The 14,635-nt window shown below is 36.0% G+C and overlaps 1 protein-coding gene across 4 annotated transcripts; it reads left to right on the plus strand.

Moving 5' to 3' along the window:
• The first annotated feature begins 1,045 nt into the window (after positions 1–1,045).
• LOC110884430 (protein WHAT'S THIS FACTOR 1 homolog, chloroplastic) lies at positions 1,046–7,371 on the plus strand. Of its 4 annotated transcripts, XM_022132144.2 has the most exons (3): positions 1,046–1,203; positions 5,405–5,498; positions 5,917–7,371. In XM_022132144.2, the coding sequence occupies exon 3, from the start codon at positions 6,105–6,107 to the stop codon at positions 7,299–7,301; it is 1,197 nt and encodes a 398-aa protein (XP_021987836.1). In that variant the 5' UTR covers positions 1,046–1,203; positions 5,405–5,498; positions 5,917–6,104; the 3' UTR covers positions 7,302–7,371. The 4 variants fall into 4 exon arrangements, with proteins under 4 accessions (XP_021987836.1, XP_021987832.1, XP_021987834.1 ...); XM_022132140.2 differs by lacking the exon at positions 5,405–5,498; XM_022132142.2 differs by lacking the exons at positions 1,046–1,203; positions 5,405–5,498 and adding an exon at positions 1,423–1,691.
• Positions 7,372–14,635: the final 7,264 nt, after the last annotated feature.

Here is a 14,635-nt window from a genome sequence, read left to right on the forward strand (position 1 = left end):
TTACTTGTTCCCTCAATTATATATAAAATATATACATACATTGTATCATCACATATCTGGAGTATTAATGAATCCACCAATAATCAACGAGACTTCATTCTCAACTGCCAATCCTTCTTCTTACTGTTAACCTGAGATTTGGCCCCTTTCATCCATCAATGACGGTGCAAAACGAGGGTTTAGGGCTCAAAGTTAACAACTTTGTTAGTGGGTTTAGGAAAATAAGGAATCTTCTGTCACAGATCAGAGTGGTGGTAGTAGGAAACAAAGGGATGCTAATTCTGGCAGCAACAATGATTTGGTAGGGGTTTTTGGTGATGAGCGATGGTGATTGTGATAGTCGGTGGTGCTCACGATGGTGTGGCGGTGGTTCCAATGATGACGACGAACGTTGTGTTGAACGGAACAAAAACGATAATGATGTTCTTAGGACTTCGATACATTGACGAAGTGATTTCGGTGGTTCAAACATGATTTCCAGCGACAAGGTAAACCCAACGATCTTCGATTTTTTTAATAGTAGTATGGTAATGACATTGACAAAGTGATTCCAGTGGTTCAAACATAGCGACAAGGTAAACCCAATGATTTTTCGATTTATTTTGAAGAGTGATTGGGTGCTGGGTAGGGTGGATAATAGCGAAGGATGGTGGTGGGGTGGATGACAGGATGGTGGTGTGGGGTGGGTGGTGGTGGTGTTAAGAGAGAGAGAGACTGAAAATTATAAATTGATTTTTTGTATGTAATATATTTATACACATATAAATATTTATCTTTTTGTTATTTATAAAATATGTTCCAGATCTATATCAGCATGCCACATAGGATAAATTAGCCACGTCAGCGAAAAAAAACTAACGTAGTTAGTGTCTGGTTAACGACTAAGTGACACAACAACCCAAGTGTTAAGTTAGGGGTGATGTAAGCTAAAGTGAAAGTTGAAAGTGACAACGGTCAAAATTATTAGCTTGGAGTGAAAAAAATGCATTTTCCCTTTAAAATAAGATATTGAACATGATTTTTTTCTAATCGTTGCAAATGTTTTTATACACAAATCGGCCCTAATTATTAATCACAGTTTCCCTGCCTCAAGCCCTCACTACGCCAGTCACGACGACGTGACCCCTTCATTGTTACTCAACCGGCAGCCATCGCCTCCGACATCTCGACATTCCGCCGGCGGTTGTCCTTAGACAGACATAGGTAAACCTCCAAGTTTGGTGCTCTGTTTTTGCTTTAGTGAAGAATATTAACAAGTTGATGTTAACAAAAATCTTAACCTATTTAGATTTAGTAGTAAATAACTTTGACTTTTTAACTCAAAATCCATCTTGTCTCTGTTCATTTCTTTTCTTTTTAGGGGAAAATAATAATTTTTTTATGAGGTCTTTCAAGTGCAAAAATGGGAAATTGATTCTGTTTAGTTTGTGTGAAAAAGAAAAATAATCTGCAGTATATGTAAATCTTTATCATGATACTTGTTTTATAGCTATGTGTGTGGTATGACAAAAGTGAAATAGATATAATGGCGAGTGGTGAATGATTGTTTGCTGAAATTATTGTATGTTGATCCATAAAAGCACATAAGGCGCACGCCCAGGTGCTTAGGCTAGGCGAATGACTGTGCTTAAAGTAGACGCAAGGTGAGAACCTTTCTATAGTCACGCCCCTTTTGCTAGATGCAAAAACAGGTGTTTTTTTTTCTTATTCTGCTAACTTCTTTCCCCAAAATGTTTTAGGCTCATATAAACTCAAATTGTGCTAGTCTTTAACAAACTTGTTGCCCGACTACCTGCCATTGCTTTGTAATTGCCCTTTTTCGTGTGGAATGATATTCAAAATAATTATTATTTAACAAACCTAAGCCTTACTTACCAGTTACCAACTGATCGACTCTTTTAGATGCATTTCAATAAACTATAGATGATTATATTTTTGATAGGATATACGAGCAGATAAATTACCCTCTCAATCTGTTTGGCACTATGTTGTCAAAGACGCAAGGTGCAGGCGAGGCGCATCGGCCTCGCTTGGAGCCTAGGCGCAAGGCGCAGAAAAAGCGTGGGCTTTTTTAAGAAAATCACACATAGAGAAAAAGAAATATAAAAAATATGTTATGCTTTGAAAATAAGTAAGATTCCACATATAAAATAAAAAAAATTAAAAAACTACTATATATGCCATTTAAGATCATGTAGCGAATAGTTAGTAGCAAAAGTTTAGGACTTATACACATGTAGTGATACCAAAAGTTACTAGGACTTATACAAACGTTGATGGTTACTAAAACATTTAAACTTATAGTTCATCATCAATCATCAAGACCATCATCAAAGCCATCAGAACTTCCATCAACATCAATTGGATATTCAGCTTCGGCTCGCTGCGCCTGAGCGCCTAGGCGCGCACCTTTTGCGCCTAAGCACCGTTTTTACAAAAAAAAAGCCCATTTTTGCGCCTAAGCTACCACCAGGCGCTATAGGCGCGCCTCGCTGCGCCCGAGCGCCTAGGCGCACGCCTTTTGCGCTTTTGACAACTATGGTTTGGCATAATCTTGTAGGTTGATCTTAAGCCAAGCCTAATTATGGTTGTTTATTGTGAACGGTGAGTTTACATTAAGGTTGAGCATTTTGTGGTTTTCGTTATACAATCCATAATTTGTAACTTGTGGGCTGAAATATTGTCCTTTGTCCGAAGATAGAGGGGGCAAATCTGACCCAAAAACTATTATATGGGTCAGTTTAACCATTTAAAAACTACAATGGGTTGTTTTGGGTCGAATAAATTAGGCAAGGGGGCTCACTTAAAAAGTAGAAGCTCTTATCCATGGGTCAACTTGGGTCTATTAAATTAGAATTACGGGTCAATACGGGTCATTAGTTTGAAATAGAAAACCACGGGTGAAGTAAGAACTGGAAGTCATGAACGTCTGAACGACTGAACATCATCACTTCATCAGCGACACCCCAATCTCCGCCATCTCCTCCGCTACAAACCCCCCACCGTCTCCGCCGTCTCTGTTATCTCCTCCGCCACAAACCCCCCACCCTCCGCCGTCTGAACGACTGAACATCATCACTTCATCAGCGACGGCATCTTCGATTAATCATCCTTTTCCGGTGAAGGTATCATCATAACCTTATTCTTAAACATTTCATTTCATTTGCGATCATTTCTTAGATTAGGGCTCCATATAATTCCCTAAATTTAATCTAGGATTATCATGTATTTGACTGGTCAAATTCAGATTAAGAAAATCGAAACGGGTCAAAACGAGCATTCTGAAGATTGTGAATTTGTTGTTTTGTCGGTCATTTTCATGAATTAAGCTTAAACTTTATTAGATTAAAACTGTGTTTAATGCTTTGAATATTCAAGATCTTGGATATAACAATATAGGAAGTTGTAAACGCTTGACTGTGGAGTGTGTTTTAGACTGGAAGTTTGATCGGTTTCTTTTTTAGCTAATATTTTAGGCTTACAAATTTGACCCGATATAACACAATGGGTTGAAATTGCCAAATCTAGTTATATTTATTTTAGGCGACGGTTGGAAACTATTCCGCGTGTTTGTTAGGAAAAGCTATTTTGCACCTGGCGTTAGGTGTGTGACTGCGGTTACGATTGATATGGGGTTTGTTGTTGAGGCTCAAGAGGAGGAGGAGTTGCCCGAGAGGCTATTTGGGGCGGATTGGGTTTGTCAGATGGAGATGGGTTCAGCTCGGGTTGTTGAGACCGTGGCGAGTAAAGTGTCGGGTGGGACGGGTGGTGGGAGTCGGGTTCAGGCGTCGGATTTGGATGATGAAGATGATGGTGTTGGTATCGAATTTGGTTTATGTTATATATGGAATTTAATTTAAGTTGCTGGATTATTCATGAGTTTGGTAGAAAGATGGAAGGTAAGGGGGTGTTTGTTTTTTCTTCAAACATCTTCAAGGGGGCTGATGTCTGCAGGCGCACAGACGTTACCCTTGAAGACTGTTTGTTTTTTTTCTTTAAACAGATCTGAACTCAGCTTTTTTCATCTTAAAAAATAAGCTATGGACCCCTTACTTAAAACATCTTCACACCTCCCTCTTCTCCTCCCTCAAACATCAGCCCCTCCCACCGCTGCTCCTCCTCCTTCTCCGACCTCCCTCTTCTCCTCCGGCGACCCACCTCCTCCTCCGGCGACCTCCCTCTTCTCCTCCGGCGACCTACCTCCTCCGGCGACCTACCCCTTCTCCGACCTCCCCCCTCCTCCGGCGACCTACCTCCTTCTCCGGCGACCTCCCTCCTCCTCTGGTGAGCAGCTCTTTCTCCGACCTCCCTCTTCTCCTCCGCAGGATCGAAGCGGAATGTGAATGTTTCGTCATTTTTGATGTGCTTCAGACCGGTATCAACTTATAAAAACAAACAGTCTTATATTTTCAGCTTGCAGATCTTCAGACCACATCTTCAGTTGCAGACATAAAAACAGATGAAATCAGCTTGCAGACAATTTATGTCTGCAAAAACAAACAGCACCTAAGCTGCTGTGGCTGCTGGTTCTTTATCTGTCTATAGTTATTCATGAATTGCGAATTATAAATTCATCGTCACTACACGACTCAGAACCATCTGCAGCCAATGGTGTAACTGTTTCAGGTGACAATAATGCATCTGCTTCAGCATCATCTGCAGCAAATGGTGCAACTGTTTCAGGTGACGATAAATTATCAAAAAAAAAAAAAAAAAAAACTGACCCGACCCAAAGTAACATGAGAATAACACAACCCCATTAGTATATGAATAATTAACTTTAGTTATCATTATCATTATAAAAAAACCTGACCCACCCGAAACCTGTTCTGACCCGGACCCGTTTCGACCGGAACCAAAACAACCCTTTTTTATAATTGACCCGTGTTGACCCATGACCCGACCGGCCCGTTTGCCAGGTCTGTCTGAAGTATGCACTAATAAAGTCTCAGTATAGGCTTACACATGTATCAATAATGAAGATAAGCACTAAAATGTGTTATTACATCATAATGAAGATAAGCACCTATGCTTTGTTTTGTGAGGGAATGCTTGTGTTTGGATCTGCATCCTTACGCACAAAATAAAGATTTGAGATCATTTTGGAAGAATAATACATATGCTAAGAAAACACAGGATCATAATGCACTTTCGAAAGACAAACACGAATCACCTGAAGAGTTACGAGATTTGGAATGGGAATTATGATATTATCTTAGGTTTTTTTTTTTTTTTTTTTTTTGTGTGTGTGTAAATCGCAGTTGCTCTTGTTTTTTCTTTCTCGAAATTCATCAAATCTACACCCTTGATATTCAAATTTCATGGTGAAATCTTGCCGTTTAGGTTGTTCTAGGTTGATTTTAGGCGTGTTTACGGTTGGTATAATTGTTTTAGAGCTGTTCAGGGGATTTTTGTCCGGAATTTTGTCGCAACTTGGTCTGAAAGTGGGCTTTTGAAGCGAAGCGAGAAGGCTACACTGGGCTTAGGCGTGCGCCTAGGTGAGCCTTGACAACATATTTGTAATCCCAGTAAATGTATAAAGTAAAGATAACGGAATAACACGTATGTATAGCATACCAATAAATATTTGTAATCCCAGTAAATGTGTTTTTTTTATGTTATGCTACACTTTAAGCTATACTACATCTGTCATATTTTTTACACTTTAGCTAATGGTTTTGAGCCTTCAGCTAATAGCTCCAAGCTAGCAGTTCTAGATCTAGCTAAACATCATAAATTTCTTACCATCGGTTCGATGGAAAACGTGTTCTTTAATTACTTGACACATTATCATCCTTTAATGGAAAACATGACTTTTTTTTTGTATCATTTAATGTATAATTGTGTTTGGTAGTTTGGCTTTCTTAAGTTTCTAAACTGTCACTTCTGATACCATGTTTATTTACTCTTTGCTAGGTGGATCAACCATTCATGTAGTTTTATTACTGGATTTCTGTCGTCATTTGTCAACAGAAGCTGATCCTGAGAATTGAACTTTGACTACTTGTTCTAATTCCTTTGGGTGACAAAAAACACAATTCTTCTGTTTGTATTGTGCACACCAACTGTTCGACGTTTTGCTCCAAAGAGCTTCTTAACCAATTATGAGAATTTTATCACAACCATCGCTTCTACTACGACGCTTAACATCTCCCGTACATAATGGACTTTGTGACAACAACTCGTTCGGGAAATCAACCTTTATGTTGTTTCAAATCATGCACAAAACCAGTGGAGGAACACGACCTAAAAAGAAAATCTACCACAGAGTACACGAACTCGACAAAGCAATGGACCTCCAAAAGAAACCCACCGCGATCCTGAAGCTGAAATCAATCATCCAATCACAAAAGAGTCAATCTTTACTCCTCAGAGACCTTGAAAAAGAAGTTGGCATCATCCAAAAATGGAATTTTATATCCGTTATCGAAAAATACCCATCGATTTTCCATGTGAGCGGTGGTCATAAAACGCCACCTGCGGTCACACTTACCACAAAAGCTAAAAGGATTGCCGATGAAGAAGCTCTAGCCAATGAACTAATGGAACCGATTTTGGTTAAAAATCTAAGGAAACTGTTGATGTTGTCGGTTGATTGCCGGCTGCCACTTGAAACCATCGATTTCATTCAGCCGGAATTGGGTTTGCCTGACAATTTCGAGAAATTGTTAATCCCGAAGTTTCCCGGATTTTTTTCGGTGAAAGATGTACGCGGGAGACCCCATCTTGAACTGGAAAATTGGGATTCTTCACTTGCGGTAACAGCCCGCGAGGAAACATATATGAATTCAAGAATGTTGGACACTTCTGGGCCCGCAAAACGGGCCCGTATTTCAAAAGATGGAAACTTTCCAGGCCCGTTTGCGTTTCGGTTGAAATTCCCAGTTGGGTTTAGACCGAACATGAGTTATCTTCATGAACTTGAGAAATGGCAGAAAATGGATTTTCCGTCGCCTTATTTGAATGCGAGAAGATTTGAAGTGTCGGATCCGAAAGCTAGAAAGAGGGCGGTTGCAGTGCTTCATGAGCTTCTTAGTTTGACTATGGAGAAACGGTTGACTTCTGGTCAACTCGATGCGTTTCATTCGGAACTGAGATTACCGGCCCGCTTGTTGCTTTGCTTAATTAAGCACCATGGTATGTTTTACATTACGAATAAGGGGGCGAAAAGTACTGTATTTCTTAAAGAAGCTTATGATGGGTCAAGATTAGTTGATAAATGTCCGATTTTGATTTTTAGGGATAAGTTTGTAGCACTCACTGGTAGAAGAGATCTTGAACCAACTTCATGTACTACATGACCATGACCATGAGATTGAAAAAAATGATTATAGAGGATTTTTCTTTTTTTAAATATTTATTTTTGAATCATATGGTTGTAGTTTGCCTTAGTTTCACACATATCAGACGCGATATTTGAATTCGAATCATAATGGATTTGTTCACTGCTAAGCCAAGTAGTTAATGCAGTAAAAAAATCAGAAATTGGTTAAGGACCGATATTTAACAATTCTAGCAAGTAGAAACTAGTTAAGAAGAAACATGAATGGTATCGATATCGGGAAAATTGGTGATATATCGTTCAATATTACCGATAAAATTGGTACCGATATTTTGCATCGCTATCTCACCAAGGCCAATAGCCGATATATCGGTGATATATCAGCGATATTAACTACATAACTGCTAAGCGTGGTTTCCTTCTAAACATCATTGAAAACCTAAACTTTGCTAGCGTCTAATTGCCGCAAGAAAGGTTGAGATGCTTGGTATCAACTCAAGTGAATCCGTTTGAGTTGAGAATCGACGATTGAATCAAACAGATTATCCTTGTTAGGTGGAGGGGACACCCATCTTGGAAGCCACTTGAACCCATGAACACAACCAATAGGATGATCCCGCCTCCTTTGAACTCGCTCCAACCCAAATTAACCTTAAAGGGAGGTGGAACCCATCTAGTTGAACCCACTTAACATTTATGAAGAGAGAGAAGAGAAGGAAGATGTGAGGGTTGAATCACGGGTTGGGTTGTGAACCAGGAAGTGAACCTATATGGTGAACCCATGGTGGTTGCGGCGGTGTCCCCTTGTTGTCTGTGTGAAGCCACGACTTCATCTAGTGGATGCCCATCACCCTTTTCTTATTTTTTTTTAATTAAATCTTTTTCACGTTATCTGATTTTTAAGTTCCAACACAAAGAATCTTAAAAGTCAGTCATCTCTTTATATGATTTTTGTTTGTGTCTGCCTGTATGACCTTGCAGACTGGTACTCTGGCGAACCGAAGCCCAAAACATGTTTGTGGGCCTAATGAAATTAAACAAGACAATCATCTTTTTATTTATGATTTTTGTTTGTGTCTGCCTGTCTGGTCCGGCGGACCCAAGCCCAAAACATATTCGTGTACTAGTGAAATTAAATAATCGCACAAGTCATATATGTGTAGGGTAGGATTATAATTATAAACAAATATATGGACGTCAATATTTGTTATTTAATTGAAAACTTCAAGGAATTTTTTGAAGGTAGGTCAAGTCATTTTACTTTATTATATAGAATTTAAAATACTTGCATGCAAAAGTTTTTATTTTATAAACTCGAAATCATTTTTCAAACTTACACTAAACTGTACATTGAATATAAACTACTATTTACGACTCCGTGCTTTGTGGTGATACAGTTAAACCGAACAGAAAGCAGATATAACAACGTTGAATATCGCACGTGGATTGCGGCGTGTTAAATAGCAAAAAAAAGATCAAAATGTAAAACATAAAAAAGAATAATCAACTTATGACCCAAGTGTTGCGACGGGATTGTTAAATAACAAAAAAAACGTTATACCACACACACATAGCGTGTCACTCGCAAAACTTATACCGGAACATAAACCAATGTTGTAAAAAAGCGCATGTTAACTCGTAAAAATTAGACCAAAACATAAAGCATAAACAAGGATAACTAAGTCGACTCCCGCACAATGCGACAATATTATTAAACCGCAAAAAACAATTGTAAAAACGTTGAATCACACACGTGCGTAGTGTGTTAACTTACAAAATTTAGACTGGAATTTAAAACATTGTTGTAAAAAAGAATAACTGAGTCTAAACAACGTAAAAATAATATATATATATATATATATATATATATATTGATATATATATATTGGGGAAAATTTAAGGTTCAAGTAATAAGCTAAATAAAAATGGAAAGGTTTATCTTCTATGTTTTCAGAGGTATGATGTGTAAAAAAGTTGAAGGATCAAGATTTGTAAATAAATCCAAATAGTAAAAAACCCTTTTTGTTTAATAAAGGATAGATAATTACATATTTAATGGATTACCTTTTTGGTTAATAAAGGATAGATAATTACATGTTTAATAGGATTATTTACTCTAGTAATGCTAAAACCTTTCAGTTCTATTAAAACTTTTTGTTACAAATCTAATCCAGTTTCTTTAAATTCAATTATTTTAGCAAATACTTAACTTCTGTTTTGCTCTTTGTGGTTTGTTCGTTTTAACAATTTTGCCCCAATGATTTAAAAAATGTCAGTTTCCTCCCTAATCTTTCTAACTTATCACCATTTTGCTCCCCGCCTTTAACTCCATTTAAAATGTTTGTTAGTTTTGTGGGTATTTTGGTAATTTAAAAAATATCAGTATGGTCATTTGAGTCTTTCATATAAATAAACATTAAACTTGTTTATTTTACATAAACATAAACATAAATAAATATCTATCTTCTTTATTTTATACTCTCTCTCTCTCTCTCTCTCAAACAGAAACACCCACACTCACCACCACCAACTACCATCACCTGTCGACAACCACCACCACCATCTGCCATTCCAAATCAATGGAGCCACCAAACCACATAAGTATCAACCTTTTCACCATTAGATTTGTGAACCGGATCTCTAACCCCAAACATCAAATTTGTCACAGATCTGTTTCACCATCCTCTTCTACAAGTGCCGTAGCCGGCAGACACCACCACCGCCACCAGGAATCACCACCTCAGCCCCAAAAACCACCGGAATCACCGCCATATCTCTACCTTCTGCCTATCACCACATCACATACATACCACCACAACAACAACGGTTCACCTAGCCGCCGCTACTACTAACATCGGAATCACCACCATCTCTCTACCTTCTTGTTCGAAACCTTAGATCTAGAAACTGATGTCAATATCCCCTTGTAACCCTAGCCGCTGCTACCAACAATGGTTCAACTAGTCGCCGCCGCCGCTACCATGCTGACGGGTTGCGTGTGATGGTGGTGGTTGGGTTGTGAGTGTATGAATGTGTGTAGGTTGAATGAATTTTTTATTATAAGTGAGAAGAGAGATGAAGGGGAAGATAGGGGGAGGGAGGGTGAGATGAGAGAGAGTGATTATTAACTTTTATAATATAAAAAAATCTTATATATATAGGGTTAGGATTATTTTTGAACTTTAAATAATTGCATAACTTTCAGACTTCTAACAAACAATCATTTTATTGATATATTTTTATATTATGGAAATTTTATCATTTATTATATGTATTTTTATGATTTCATACATGTTAAAGAGTAATTTTATCATATATATGTGATTCTATAATGTAATTAGTTATTAGACATAATGTAATAACCAAATTATATATATATATATATTTATATATATATATATATCTAATAACTAATTACATTATAAAATTACATTTAAAACATAATAAAATTGCTCTTAACATATATGTAATCATAAAATTACCTATAATAAATGATAAAAGTACCCTAAATATATAAATATAAATATTGTTTAGTAATAGTTTTGAAAGTACTGCAATTATTTAGAGTTCTGAAATAAATCCAACTGTATATATATATATATATATATTTATATATGAATAAACTATATATAAATGAGAAAACTAAAAATTTTTGGGTGTGGGGGGAGAGGGTTTAAGGTGCTTTTTTGGGAGGGGGGGGGAGGGTTTAGGTTTTTGAGCGGTGCGGGTGGGGGTTTAGGTTTTTAAGGGGTGGGGGGTTTAAGCTTTTGGTGGGAGGGTAGATTTAGGGTTTTAGAGGGTGGGTTAGGTGGTTTAGGCTTTTTTCATATTAGTGCACATGTGTAGTACAACTTTTTTTTTGTTAAATTTTTTTTTAGGGTAAATTACTTTTTGAGTCCCTGTGTTTTAGTGGTTTTAACTAGTTGAGTCCAAAAGCAAAAAGTTTAACGACCTGAGTCCCTATAAGCATTTTCATTAACCATTTGAGTCATTTTGAGTCCAAATTTTAACCTTTTGAGTCCAATTTTTTGGACTCAAATCGTTATAAAATGAACAAAATTGGACTCAAAATGTTATAAAATAAATGGTTAGGGACTCAGTGCGTTAAACTTTTTGATTTTGGACTCAAGTGGTTAAAACCACTAAAACACAGGGACTCAAAAAGTAATTTACTCTTTTTTTTATATATTAAATATAGCGATTTTTTTATTAAAAATTCAAAAAATTGGTACGTTTTTAGGCATTTTTGTTTTGTTTTTTGGTTTTCTCGTTTGTGAAAAACTCTCTCAATTTTGAACACTAGTGAACTAATCCTAGTCCTTGATTATCAATACACAAGTGTAAATCAATGGCCAGGATTTTGATGATGAATGTACACTAGTGTATTTTACGATTTGATGATGTAAATCCATTGCCAAGATTTGTTCACTTGGTTCACAAATACACTAGTGTTCACTTTAGAACCCCACCCTATATATATATATATATATATATATATATATATATATATATATATATATATATATATATATATATATATAGAGAGAGAGAGAGAGAGAGAGAGAGAGAGAGGAGAGAGAGATAGGCCGGTTAATGTACAATACCACTTATCCTACATTACGTACGCGATATTCTCAACCGTAGGATCTTCAATCCATCAAACTAATTTAAATCATTAAATTAATCATATTAATGTAATCAAATCTTATAAAAAAGGTTAAAATCGTCATTACGATATCTTAATCTCTGTAACTGACGGAGATTGGAATCTTATATTCAAGAATCGTATACAAAAATCCAACCATGAATAAAAAATCGAACCCTAAATCAAATACAACAACGTAAGATTCTTATTAACAAACCTCCTTCTCCCTTCTGCGATTTCATATCTGCTTATTTTGGAAGTTCTGAACTATAACAACATCGATCGACCGTCTATCGAAGAAGATGATGCAGGATGAACATTATAATATGCGAAATACATATTGAACATGCGAAAACAATTGAAAAACAAAAAGAAAGGGTGTGTTTTATTATAGTGTGCAAATTCTTGTTTTAGAAACATGCGATTTTAAAAAAAAAGGTGATATTGATTGAGGTTTGTTATAGTGTGCGAATTCTTGTTTTAGACACCTACGATTTTAAAAAAAGGTGATATTGTTTGAGGTTTGTTATAGCGTGCGAATTCTTGTTTTAGACACATGCGATTTTAAAAAATGATCTTGTTTGTGGTTTCTTAAAGTGTGCGAATTCGTTTTCGAATCACATGTGATTTAAAAAAAAATGCTACTGATGATTTCATGTAACTTTGTCCACATTGATTGAAAATGCACAAATCATAAATTATGAATTGATAATTAAAATAAATATAAATTTACTATTTTATATAAAAAATGAATTTAATACCGATGTGACTGTAATGCGATTTGTAATGATCAATTTTAACATAAATACTACTGAACTTACCACCCTACCTACATAATAAATTTACTATTTTAATACTACCTCCGTCCCACTAAAAGTGTCCTATTTTGAATTTTCAAAGTCTTTATTTATAAACTTTGACTTTAATTATAAATTTTTGTGTTATATAAAACTTGATGAAAATTAACCCGATAAAAACACTTGTAAAACACACTCAAATCATATAACTTTCATCAAGTATCATCTAACACAAACAAAATTATTTAAGGTCAAAGTTTATAAATAAAGACTTTGAAAATTCAAAATATGACACTTTTAATGGGACAGAGGGAGTATAAAATACCCATGGATAACAACCTTCCATATTAAGACACCGAACACACACAAAACACACACAAAAATGTCATCTGAAGATTCAGAACAAATAAAGAACATTGCAATAAAGGAACTATTGTCAACTCGCACGTTGACAGAAATAAGCACCGATGTCACCTCTTCTCATTTGATACTTGATGTGCAGGGGAAGATTCTTGCAAAACTCAAGAAAAATCAAGGGATGTGGGAGAGACTACTTGAAGAACCACCATCAAGCTTCAGAGACGCAACATTGGATCACATAAAGGAACAGTCTCGAGCTAATGACTTAGCCTTCTCTTTCCTGAAAGATGCTCTAAACACAGTGAAAGAAAAGATGGAGTTCATCTCGGCTGAACGTGACAAAATTTTTGCTTCAAGTAACTAGATTTCTGTTTATCATTTTATGGTTTTAGTTGTGTTAGACAATAACAAATACTTTATATTTATGTTTTGTGTACATGTTTTGAAAACATCTTATGTTTAACTATTATATAAATCGTATGAATGAATTACACATGTTTGTAACAAAATACAAGATAACTCAAAATCGCATGTCATAAAATGAAAAACACATTGAAATCGCATGTTAAACTACTTATAGACTGATGCATATGAAATCACATGTTTACATACTAAATCGCATGTTTATATAATAAAAACTCATGTGTATTAAATCGCATATTTCTCGTATAAAATCGCATGTACAATTAAAAAAATTAATCTTCCTCATCTGAAACCACTTCCCAATCATCTTCTTCACTGCCATCATCACTCCTTCCACTGTAATCTTCAAACTCATCTTCATCGTCTTCGACCTCGTTGACTTTATGCCTGGGATTTTTTTTCCAATCTGGACTCCCTTCATCTTCTTTTGTTGTTTGCCTTTCAGTATCTCGCAAGTCCGAATATCATGACCTTTTTCGTTGCATACACTACATGTCCTTGACCTTTTTCCTTTGCGGCTTATCATTTGTTCCTTCTTCGATTTAATCCTTTTATGCGAGCCACGACCTTTGTTTCTTATACCAGTTGGCACACGGACAGTAGGAGGTGCATTAGTTACTGGTTGTTGATAACCAATCAACTTTGAAAACCGGTCAAACTTTGGATCAAGTTGCTTGGTTATACGATTCTGATAAACTTTTTCTTTAATCTGCTTCATTTGATCACTGACTAAAACAAGTTGATCAAGGTCGGAAATCAAATTACTAACCAAATACTCCCTTGTGTAGATGATTTGGCGAGCAATCTGTTTAGCCTTGTATTGCTCATCCTTATCATCCACCTTTACATCAAACGTGGCGTTTAATTCATTCGAAACCCCATATTTTGTCCAGCTCTTCATAACATATTTGTTTGGTATTTCTTTAACACCAAACATCTTGAAAATAAAATAGATGTGTTTACATAGCAGCCTATACTGTTCAAAATGCGAACAGCTACATTGTGCAGTTGCATCATCTTCAAGATTCTTGAAATACACCTACAGAAAACAAAAACAAAAAACAAAATAAAAGATAAAAAATTAAAATCGCATGTGTATATGAACAATTTCGGATGTCTAAAAAAATC

Source organism: Helianthus annuus, chromosome 10, assembly GCF_002127325.2.
Source record: "Helianthus annuus cultivar XRQ/B chromosome 10, HanXRQr2.0-SUNRISE, whole genome shotgun sequence".
NCBI classification, from domain to species: domain Eukaryota; kingdom Viridiplantae; phylum Streptophyta; class Magnoliopsida; order Asterales; family Asteraceae; genus Helianthus; species Helianthus annuus.